The sequence below is a fragment of the Coregonus clupeaformis genome, chromosome 26 (assembly GCF_020615455.1).
Source record: "Coregonus clupeaformis isolate EN_2021a chromosome 26, ASM2061545v1, whole genome shotgun sequence".
In the NCBI taxonomy this organism is placed as follows: Eukaryota; Metazoa; Chordata; class Actinopteri; order Salmoniformes; family Salmonidae; genus Coregonus; species Coregonus clupeaformis.
This window is the reverse complement of record NC_059217.1, coordinates 24607583-24620277: the sequence shown is the minus strand read 5'-3', so window position 1 is coordinate 24620277 and position 12695 is coordinate 24607583. Positions and strand designations below refer to the sequence as shown.

Genomic DNA, 12695 nt, shown 5'->3' with positions numbered 1-12695 from the left:
AAGACCAAAGAGCTGTCAAAGGACACCAGAAACAAAATTGTAGACCTGCACCAGGCTGGGAAGACTGAATCTGCAATAGGTAAGCAGCTTGGTTTGAAGAAATCAACTGTGGGAGCAATTATTAGGAAATGGAAGACATACAAGACCACTGATAATCTCCCTCGATCTGGGGCTTCACGCAAGATCTCACCCCGTGGGGTCAAAATGATCACAAGAACGGTGAGCAAAAATCCCAGAACCACACGGGGGGACCTAGTGAATGACCTGCAGAGAGCTGGGACCAAAGTAACAAAGCCTACCATCAGTAACACACTACGCCGCCAGGGACTCAAATCCTGCAGTGCCAGACGTGTCCCCCTCCTTAAGCCAGTACATGTCCAGGCCCGTCTGAAGTTTGCTAGAGTGCATTTGGATGATCCAGAAGAGGATTGGGAGAATGTCATATGGTCAGATGAAACCAAAATAGAACTTTTTTGGTAAAAACTCAACTCGTTGTGTTTGGAGGACAAAGAATGCTGAGTTGCATCCAAAGAACACCATACCTACTGTGAAGCATGGGGGTGGAAACATCATGCTTTGGGGCTGTTTTTCTGCAAAGGGACCAGGACGACTGATCTGTGTAAAGGAAAGAATGAATGGGGCCATGTATCGTGAGATTTTGAGTGAAAACCTCCTTCCATCAGCAAGGGCATTGAAGATGAAACGTGGCTGGGTCTTTCAGCATGACAATGATCCCAAACACACTGCCTGGGCAACGAAGGAGTGGCTTCGTAAGAAGAATTTCAAGGTCCTGGAGTGGCCTAGCCAGTCTCCAGATCTCAACCCCATAGAAAATCTTTGGAGGGAGTTGAAAGTCTGTGTTGCCCAGCGACAGCCCCAAAACATCACTGCTCTAGAGGAGATCTGCATGGAGGAATGGGCCAAAATACCAGCAACAGTGTGTCAAAACCTTGTGAAGACTTACAGAAAACGTTTGACCTGTGTCATTGCCAACAAAGGGTATATAACAAAGTATTGAGAAACTTTTGTTATTGACCAAATACTTATTTTCCACCATAATTTGCAAATAAATTCATTAAAAATCCTACAATGTGATTTTCTGGAGAAAAAAAATCTCATTTTGTCTGTCATAGTTGACATGTACCTATGATGAAAATTACAGGCCTCTCTCATCTTTTTAAGTGGGAGAACTTGCACAATTGGTGGCTGACTAAATACTTTTTTCCCCCACTGTATCTGCAGACAGCACTCTGCTGACTGTGTAGCTACTTTTCTCCAGTCTACTGTTCTCCGGTAAAATGCAAGATTAACTTTTAGAAAAATATTAGGAATAGCATTGCACATCTGTTGTCATCTGATGACAATGAAGCTATTTTCTGCCGAAATGTGTTGCACTAATGTATTTTCTGTGAAGGAAAACTATAGTTGCACGTCCCTGATCAAGCTATTGAAGCAAAAAACACTTGACTTTCAATGTAAAATGCGACCCCTGTCAATACACAGCTGGACTCCCATGCGCCCGCTTTCTGAAAACAAACACATGACTTTCTCAACTGTTCTGGGGAACTATGGTAAGCTTCATAATGTGACCGGTGAAATGAAGAAAACGATCTGCTTTATCTCCTAAAGTATTGCACAAGTTAACTGCAGATATTTACTTAAAAAGTAGCTACAAATATTAACATGTATGGAAAAACTTCAAATAAATAGTTTCAACAGTGTTGACAGTATTAATAAACCATCCCATGGCTATTTCCAAATACCCCAGTATATGTTTTTTATGGTATACAGCCCAAGGCTAGTAGTTGCTTGCATAACGTTAGCTAGCTATTTGAATAGTTTGCATGCTACCAGTATCTATCCGTACCAGTAACCTACTGGTTAGTGGCTACTGTGACATTTATGGTACATTTGAGCAGCGAAGCAAGAACGTCACCGAACACTCTCTTGGCTTGTGACATTCCCGTTGCTAATGTGAATTTTTAAACGTTTATGTACATATTGGGCTAGATTTCGGCTGCCGTTCAGGTAGCACTATTGTCAAACACAAGCTTTGGCAATTTGGACTTGTAAAAGCCAGTGCTCTGCTATTTTCCTACCCTGGCACCAGGGTTGGTAATTTACATGTCTTATATCAGCTCGCTTGTGCTGAAGTGGGAGGGTTGGAAAAAAACGTGTGCCAATTTCAAGCAGCACAACTGGTGATATTTAACACTCACCAAAAGCTGGTCTTAGTGGTAACGCAATTGGTTATGGCATTTGCCAGCAGAGGTGCACAGTAGCCTCATCAGTAGCCTATAACCAATGTTTTATTAAAATATCACTAGTGGCGCAGCGGTCTAAGGCACTGCATCGCAGTGTTGCGGCGTCACTACAGCCTGGGGTTCGATCGTGACCGGGAGTCCCATTGGGCGGCGCACAATTAGCCCAGCGTCGTCCAGGTGAGGGAAGTGTTTGGCCGGGGGGCTTTACTTGGCTCATCGCGCTCTAGCGACTCCTTGTGGCGGGCCGGGCACCTGCAGGCTGACTTCAGTCGTCAGTTGAACAGTGTTTCCTCCGACACATTGGTGCGGCTGGCTTCCGGGTTAAGCGAGCGGGTGTTAAGAAGCGTGGCTTGGCAGGTCATGTTTCAGAGGACCCATGACTCGACCTTCGCCTCTTCCGAGCCCGTTGAGGAGTTGCAGCGATGAGAAAAGATCTTAATCATGAAATTGGGGAGAAAAAGGGGGTAAATTAGACACACACACAAAAAAATGTATACATATACAGTGAGGGGAAAAAAGTATTTGATCCCCTGCTGATTTTGTACGTTTGCCCACTGACAAAGAAATGATCAGTCTACTATTTTAATGGTAGGTTTATTTGAACAGTGAGAGACAGAATAACAACAAAGAAATCCAGAAAAAAGCATGTCAAAAATGTTATAAATTGATTAGCATTTTAATGAGGGAAATAAGTATTTGATCCCTCTGCAAAACATGACTTAGTACTTGGTGGCAAAACCCTTGTTGGCAATCAGAGGTCAGACGTTTCTTGTAGTTGGCCACCAGGTTTGCACACATCTCAGGAGGGATTTTGTCCCACTCCTCTTTGCAGATCTTCTCCAAGTCATTAAGGTTTCCAGGCTGACGTTTGGCAACTCAAACCTTCAGCTCCCTCCACAGATTTTCTATGGGATTAAGGTCTGGAGTCTGGCTAGGCCACTCCAGGACCTTAATGTGCTTCTTCTTGAGCCACTCCTTTGTTGCCTTGGCCATGTGTTTTGGGTCATTGTCATGCTGGAATACCCATCCACGACCCATTTTCAATGCCCTGGCTGAGGGAAGGAGGGTCTCACCCAAGATTTGACGGTACATGGCCCCGTCCATCGTCCCTTTGATGCAGTGAAGTTGTCCTGTCCCCTTAGCAGAAAAACACCCCCAAAGCATAATGTTTCCACCTCCATGTTTGACGGTGGGGATGGTGTTCTTGGGGTCATAGGCAGCATTCCTCCTCCTCCAAACACGGCGAGTTGAGGTGATGCCAAAGAGCTCCATTTTGGTCTCATCTGACCACAACACTTTCACCCAGTTCTCCTCTGAATCATTCAGATGTTCATTGGCAAACTTCAGACGGGCATGTATATGTGCTTTCTTGAGCAGGGGGACCTTGCGGGCGCTGCAGGATTTCAGTCCTTCACGGCGTAGTGTGTTACCAATTGTTTTCTTGGTGACTATGGTCTCAGCTGCCTTAAGATCATCATAGTTCTGGGCTGATTCCTCACCGTTCTCATGATCATTCCAACTCCACGAGGTGAGATCTTGCATGGAGCCCCAGGCCGAGGGAGATTGACAGTTCTTTTGTGTTTCTTCCATTTGCGAATAATCGCACCAACTGTTGTCACCTTCTCACCAAGCTGCTTGGCGATGGTCTTGTAGCCCATTCCAGCCTTGTGTAGGTCTACAATCTTGTCCCTGACATCCTTGGAGAGCTCTTTGGTCTTGGCCATGGTGGAGAGTTTGGAATCTGATTGATTGATTGCTTCTGTGGACAGGTGTCTTTTATACAGGTAACAAACTGAGATTAGGAGCACTCCCTTTAAGAGTGTGCTCCTAATCTCAGCTCGTTACCTGTATAAAAGACACATGGGAGCCAGAAATCTTTCTGATTGAGAGGGGGTCAAATACTTATTTCCCTCATTAAAATGCAAATCAATTTATAACATTTTTGACATGCGTTTTTCTGGATTTCTTTTTTGTTATTCTGTCTCTCACTGTTCAAACAAACCTACCATTAAAATTATAGACTGATCATTTCTTTGTCAGTGGGCAAACGTACAAAATCAGCAGGGGATCAAATACTTATTTCCCTCACTGTGTATGTGTATATATATATATTTATATATATATTTATTTATTTATTTTACAAGCAGCAAAACAGTCAACAAACATTCCTATTTTTTCTTTATATTGGACATTATTTTAGTCCATGCAGCTTATGTCAAAAGTTTCTCATTAGGCCTATGTGCGATAACTATTGAATGCGCGATACCTACTGTAGGAAGTCTGTTTAGGGACATCAAGTTATAACAATACACTGCTTATAGTTTCCTTCATCGTTTTGGAAAGAAATTGCATCTTGGACCCAACTGTCAAATCGCGGGAATTCCTCTCGCTGTCCTTGGTGCTGAATTCGCTTGTAGCCTAGACTATTTGCCTGTTCGTTTGTTTACCTTTCACATGACAAAGTCATTAGCAGGAGATGGTCAACGGCGATGGTATGCTAATCTTATTATAACATTTGGGCAATATCCAATTGTCCATGGCTCGAACATGCAGTGCGTTGAATATTTCAATGTTGAAGCCAATAAAATAAAAAAACTAGATTGGCTACATGTTTGTTATAACTAAGCCTATTGTAGGGTTAGTGTATACTATTTAATAAACTATATTCAATCGATAGGACAAACATCCATGCCTCCTGCCAAAGAGCTCTTAGGCCTACATCTGCACACATTGAATTATGCTAATTGAACGAGAGATGTGATTAATGATATCATGCTTCTGACCCGATCCTATTTAGAATTATTGTTGTTAGTTCTTAGAAACAGATTGTTTTTGTTTAATTTGAATAAAAACCAAACTTATTCACTGTTCATGGGTTTATAATGAGAATGTACATGGCTCGAATGAAATGCAATTTCATCTGCTATTTATAATAATAGTATAAGGAGAAGTGCAAATATGATCTGTAAGATGGTTCCAATATGTATATGAAACATTATATTTGGGAGCAGTATAAGAGTGAGTGGACATTCCCCCTTTCTCTTTATATTGGTTCTTTTATCCAGCTCCTGTAAAATGTTTGGATGTGCGTAAAACCTTCCATAGTCTCAGTTGCCTTGTCTGTATTATATGCAATTATGGTGCCTGTAACTGTATTTAGACATAGCCTATTTAAAACAAGTTTTCGTTTTTATTATAATACAATTAGAATTATACTTTATTTTTTTAGGCCTTATCAATAGCATAATACATTTAATCTTGCTTATTGACTACATTTGGCATGTTCATGTCCAGACTGCAATTTACAGTAGGCCTAGCCCCTGCGAATGCTATAGCCTATGTTTAACCATGTATTTCCATAATGAAGCAATGCAATTAGAACAATGTGGACAAAGCTTTTTAACGAACTAGCCTATAAAATCGAATGTTAGTCCGTTAGAGTTGATGACAATGCAATACATAAGACCGTAAATTCTCAACTTGAAGCAACCACATATTTAGCCATGGAGCATGTTCTGATTGGCCAGTAAAGGGCCAAGCCTCGACACACCCACAACTTGTTTATTTTTGTATAACATTTTTTTTAATTATTATTTTATTATTATAATTGTTTTTATTTAGCAGACGCTCTTATCCAGAGCGACTTACAAATTATTAGTCAAAACCCAGTCCTTTCTTGCCACCGCCAGGTACTGCGCCCATAATTCTGGTTGTGAAAATAGCAAAAATATTTCTGACACACCACCGAACCGATAACGCTACCTAAGATTTACCATTGCTTTAGTTGTGTTAAAATAGAACCCATTACCTCTACTTTTACTCTCGTCAATGGGAATAAGCTCTAAGGGTGTTGCTGTACTCTGACGTGAAGCCAAAGCCTCCACAACGTCTCCCATCACAGGGCAGAATGACCTGTTCCTGTACCGGATGGTCGCACCCATTGCCCCAGACTGCTCTGAGCTCACAACTACTCACTGTCTGTGGCTGTCCTGCTCTCCTCTCTCACTCCTCTGTGGACAGATCCAGACACCACAGACATCTGCCAACATCACACTCACATTCCTCACTGACTGACATGCCTGGGAGGTGGACAGCAGCAGAGCCAAAAAGATACTTTCACACACATTTGAGCAAACTTTGCTGCCTCAGCCGTGCTTCTTGTTGTCTGTTTAGTTAGTTATTTTCACTGCAAATTGTGTGTTCATCAGCAGGAAAACATTCAGTGTTTTAATAGTGTATTCCTTTGATCACTTTTAATATCAGATACAAAGTAGTGGTATTGTACACCATACAATAATCTGTAGATAATTGAAGAAAGGCACCATGTCTTGTCCATTGTGAGTGGTACATCAACAATAAAACCATAGTTTATTTTGTTTGTTTCATGATCATGATCACAAATCACAATAGCGTCACCTTTTCACATCATTGGCACAAAGTCCAGGGGTTCAGAAAATAAAATGTAGTCTCCCAAGCTCCAAAACAAATGCCAGTGCTGACACAATGGAAACAGTTCTTTCTCCCTGCTTTACACACAGCAGGTAGAAAGGCAGCCGTCGGCCTCTGTGCAAACAGGAGCTCTGAGGGAAAAGAAAAGCGCCCTCCGGTCTGTTAAGGAAGTCAAGGCCCGAATGAATTCCCTTCTCCCACATGATACTCTTTCAAGCCTTGTCTGGCAGAAAGCATTCAGTTCTCTCATTCAGCTCTACTCCACTTCCTGCTGCTCTGCTGCCCAGAGTCACAGCTATTCAATACAGCACAATATTACATGTGGCAGAGGGCGAAAGCAACTTAGTATTTTAACTGCTTCTATTGTTATTGATGTTATTGTTTCGCTTATAACTTTAAGATATTTGTATTTTCTGACCTGTTCTCTTTCTCTATCCAGGATGAACGTGAAGCCAGGGAAATGGTGAAGAGGGAGCAGGATGAGGCCTACCAACTGTCTTTAGAGGCTGACCGTAAAAAGGTTGGTCATCAACTCTAACACCTACAACACAATGTCATGGATCCATTCTCATCAGATAGATGTGTGAGGGTTTTTGAAGATTATACATTTTAGTATTAACCTCAAGTGAAATATTACACACAACACAAATATAAAGTGTATACCCTTTTATAATCCTGTTATGATTCTCGCCATTACTGGGTGTTGTAAATGGTTGTTATTGTGAATCTACCCAATAAACGTGTTAAGTCATGTTATTTATTGCTTGATCACTGTTCATAATGTTATGATATTGAATGGCTGGATGTATACAAATATATTTGTTTTTTCAGAGAGAAGCACAGGAGAGGGAGCAGGCAGAACAGCTTCGCCTGCAACAGATCCAGAAAGAAGCAGATGATGAGAAGGAGGTGAGAACATTAACCATATCTCATTATCTCATCATGTTTGTTTAGATAAATCATTTCCCATTTAGACAATGTTGTAACACTGAAAACACATGGTCAGTTTGTTGAAGATTTCTTTTTTTTAAACATTGATATTTGAGTCTGTTCCTTCCTGCGTATCATACATTTCCTTATCTTTGTTGTTTGTGGAGTTTATACTAGCATGTGATCCCCATGGTGGGGTCAGAGACACAGAGCAACATGTACTAATCTCTAGTGTGTACAGTAAGGCCTATCCCCGTTAAGCTTGTCATACAGATATGTTATTGTCCTGTTCAAATGCCCTACAACACACAAGCTCATATTGAAACCAAGTGAACAAAAGGGGCAGCACAAAGCACGGTCGGACAAAGAAAAACAATTATGGCAGTGGCAATGCATTTGTGGATGCTGTAGTTATAGCTCTTTTTAGCCAGATGATTGGCTATTTACTCAGCAGCAAACTCTCCAGCCAGCAGGGATCAGGTGAACCAGCTAGCTGAGATGATTTGTCACATTAGTTAAACAGCCCCGGACAAAAGCCCTGTCTGTCCGCTGTTAATTATATCACTGTAGTCCTCTAGCCCATTGCCATGGTTTATTTTCCGCCAACAGACCCTGCTTGTATGCAACAACTGTAGATATTCAGAAACATGATACCCAACAATGAGCACGGTTCCATGCACACAATAATACGATTATGGTGGATAGTCAGATTAATGCAATAGTTTGTTTAAAACGTTTACATGCTCTGCAAGAAGAACGATTTCCCTAATAATCCTGTTTATATGGACACATCTGAAATCAGGCTACTTGATGGGACTTTTGATAAATGCATAAAATCGGCAATCAAAATAAACGTTCTACCACAGTAACCATGTTATTTTTGCAAGTCTATTTGATTCTGAGTTCGGACATGTAAAGTTTGTATGTGAAAACTATAAGATGCATACTTTCAGTTTTTCAGAACTCACTAAACTCGTGCTGGCACATGCGCAGATCAAATGCACCGCTGGAATGCCGATTTAAGCATGTCCTAATAATTCAAAAGATTCCAGGTGTTTTAATCAGCGTATGCTTACCTTGATTTTGACCGTACACCGATTTAAGATAAGCAGAGGAAGGTGTTTACATGACTATTTCCATACTCTGCCTACTGCCATAATCAGTTTAATATCTAATTATTATTGTGCATGTAAACGTACTCAATGGGCCCCCTCCTGTTTACATGCAGTATATACTGTATATACTGCATGTAAACAGGAGGGGGCCCATTGAGTACGTTTACATGCACAATAATAATTATTGAATCAATTTTAGAATAAGGCTGTAACGTAACAAAATGTGGAAAAAGTCAAGGGGTCTGAATCCTTGACTTTTTCCACATTTTATTACGTTACAGCCTTATTCTAAAATTGATTCAATAATTGTTTTCCCTCATCAATCTACACACAAAACTCCATAATGACAAAGCAAAAACAGGTTTTTAGAAATTTTTGCAAATGTATTAATAAAAAAGAGATACCTTATTTACATAAGTATTCATACCCTTTGCTATGAGACTCGAAATTGAGCTCAGGTGCATCCTGTTTCCATTGATCATCCTTGAGATGTTTCTTCGACTTGATTGGTGTCCACCTGTGGTAAATTCAATTGATTGGACATTAATTGGAAAGGCACACACCTGTCTATTTAATGTTCCACAGTTGACTGTGCATGTCAGCACAAAACCCAAGCCATAAGGTCAAAGGAATTGTCCGTAGAGCTCCGAGACAGGATTGTGTCAAGGCACAGATCTGGGGAAGGGTACCAAAACATTTCTGCAGCATTAAATGTCCCCAAGAACACAATGGCCTCAATCATTCTTAAATGGAAGAAGATTGGTACCACCAAGGCTCTTCCTAGAGCTGGTCGCCCGGTCAAACTGAGCAATCGGGGGAGAAGGGCCTTTGTCAGGGAGGTGACCAAGAACCCAATGGCCACTCTGACAAAGCTCCAGAGTTCCTCTGTGGAGATGGGAGAACCTTCCAGAAGGACAACCATCTTTGCAGCGCTCCACCAATCAGACCTTTATGGTAGAGTGTCCAGACGGAAGCCACTCCTCAGTAAAAGGCACATGACAGCCCGCTTGGAGTTTGCCAAAAGGCACCTAAACTCTCAGACCATGAGAAATAAGATTCTCTGGTCTAATGAAACCAAGATTGAACTCTTTGGCCTGAATGCCAAGCGTCACGTCTGGAGGAAACCTTCCACCATCCCTACGGTGAAGCATGGTGGTGACAGCATCATGCTGTGGGAATGTTTTTCAGCGGCAGAGACTGGGAGACTAATCAGGATTGTGGGAAAGGGGAACGGAGCAAAGTACAGAGAGAACCTTGATGAAAACCTGCTCCAGAGCACTCAGAACCTCAGACTGGGGTGAAGGTTCACCTTCCAACAGGACAACGACCCTAAGAAAACAGCCAAGACAACGCAGGAGTGGCTTCGGGACAAGTCTCTGAATGTCCTTGAATGGCCCAGCCAGGGCCTGGACTTGAACCCGATCTAACATCTCTGGAGAGACCTGAAAATAGCTGTGCAGGGACGCTCCCCATCCAACCTGACAGAGCTTGAGATTATCTGCAGAGAAGAATGGGAGAGACTCCCCAAATACAGGTGTGCCAAGCTTGTAGTGTCATACCCAAGAAGACTCGAGGCTGTAATCACTGCCAATGGTGCTTCAACAAAGTACTGAGTAAAGGGTCTGAATACTTATGTCAACGTATTATTTACATTTTTTAATTTTTATACATTTGCAGAAATGTCTAAAAACCATCATTATGGGGTATTGTGTGTAGATTGATGAGGGGAAAAAAACAATTTAGTCCATTTTAGTATAAGGCTGTAAAGTAACAAAATGTTAAAAAAAGTTAAGGGGTCTGAATACTTTCCGAATGCACTGTACATAACGTATATACAACGTATTTTTCCTATACCTCAGACAGGCTTACCGGGGCTGTTTTTAAACAGATAAAACTGCACCTTATGGAACAACGCTGACTGTGAAGACACACACACACACACACACACACACAGGAAAACGCATACAGTGGCTTGGCAAAGTATTCACCCCCCTTGGCATTTTTCCAATTTTGTTGCCTTACAGCCTGGAATTAAAATGGATGTTTGTATCATTTGATTTACACAACATGCCTATGACTTTGAAGATGCAAAATATTTTTTATTGTGAAACAAACAAGGAATAAGACAAAAAAAGAGAACTTGAGCGTGCATAACTATTCACCCCACCAAAGTCAATACTTTGTAGAGCCACCTTTTGCAGCAATTACAGCTGCAAGTCTCTTGGGGTATGTCTCTATAAGCTTGGCACATCTATCCACTGGGATTTTTGCCCATTCTTCGAGGCAAAACTGCTCCAGCTCCTTCAAGTTGGATGGGTTCCGCTGGTGTACAGCGATCTTTAAGTCATACCTCAGATTTTCAATTGGATTGAGGTCTGGGCTTTGACTAGGCCTTTCCAAGTCATTTCAATGTTTCCCCTTAAACCTCTCGAGTGTTGCTTTAGCAGTATGTTTAGGGTCATTGTCCTGCTGGAAGGTGAACCTCCGTCCCTTTCTCAAATCTCTGGAAGACTGAAACAGGTTTCCCTCAAGAATTTCCCTGTATTTAGCGCCATCCATCATTCCTTCAATTCTGACCAGTTTCCCAGTCCCTGCCGATGGAAAAACATCCCCACAGCATGATGCTGCCACCACCATGCTTCACTGTGGTGATGGTGTTCTCAGGGTGATGAGAGGTGTTGGGTTTGCGCCAGACATAGCGTTTTCCTTGCTGGCCAAAAAGCTCAATTTTAGTCTCATCTGACCAGAGTACCTTCTTCCATATGTTTGGGGAGTCTCCCACATGCCTTTTGGCGAACACCAAACCTGTTTGCTTATTTTTTTCTTTAAGCAATGGCTTTTTTTCTGGCCACTCTTCCGTAAAGCCCAGCTCTGTGGAGTGTACGGCTTAACGTGGTCCTATGGACATGGACAGATACTCCAATCTCCGCTGTGGAGCTTTGCAGCTCCTTCAGGGTTATCTTTGGTCTCTTTCTTGCCTCTGATTAATGCCCTCCTTGCCTGGTCTGTGAGTTTTGGTGGGTAGCCTTCTCTTGGCATGTTTGTTGTGGTGCCATATTATTTCAATTTTTTTAATAATGGATTTAATGGTGCTCTGTGGGATATTCAAAGTTTCAAATTTTTTATATCCCAACCCTGATCTGTACTTCCCCACAACTTTGTCCCTGACCTGTTTGGAGAGCTCCTTGTTCTTCATGGTGCCGTTTGCTTGGTGGTGGCCCTTGCTTAGTAGTGTTGCAGACTCTGGGGCCTTTCAGAACAGGTGTGTATATATACTGAGGTCATGTGACACTTAGATTGCACACAGGTGGACTTTATTTAACTAATTATGTGACTTCTGAAGGTAATTGGTTGCACCAGCTCTTATTTAGGGGCTTCATAGCAAGGGGGTGACTACATATGCACGCACCACTTTTCCGTTATTTATTTTTTAGATTTTTTTTGAACAAGTTATTTTTTTAATTTCACTTCACCAATTTGGACTATTTTGTGTATGTCCGTTACATGAAATCCAAATAAATACCCAATTAAATTACAGGTTGTAATGCAACAAAATAGGAAAAACGTCAAGGGGGATGAATACTTTTGCAAGGCACTGTACGGACTCTAACACACGCACTATACACACACGTGTATTGTAACGTTGTAATATTGTTGTATTGCGGTATTATACATTTTGTTTTGTAGATATGTAATGGTGTAATAATGTGTTGTATGATGGACTGTTAAAAAAAAAATCTGATGTAATTGCCTTAATCTTGTTTGGATGCCAGGAAGAGTAGCTGCTGCCTTGGAAACATTCAAAATACAGATACCTTGTGGCCCTAAAGGCTCAAACAGGGGCAAACATAAACATCATTTTATTCTTTGACCTGACCTGTATGATTGTGTCAGGTGTATTTTCAGCCGGTCGACTGATGTGTTTCACGTGTCTGGT

General features: G+C 41.6%; 1 protein-coding gene across 2 annotated transcripts in view; it reads left to right on the top strand.

The window, feature by feature from the left end:
• The window catches only part of LOC121540245 (FAS-associated factor 1-like), a 94564-nt gene that overhangs the window by 66441 nt on the left and 15428 nt on the right, over positions 1-12695 (top strand). For both annotated transcript variants that reach the window (XM_041848964.2, XM_041848963.2), the window contains exons 16-17: positions 7153-7233; positions 7545-7622. In XM_041848964.2, the coding sequence (XP_041704898.1) occupies positions 7153-7233; positions 7545-7622 (159 nt within the window). The remainder of the gene's footprint in view (positions 1-7152; positions 7234-7544; positions 7623-12695) is intronic.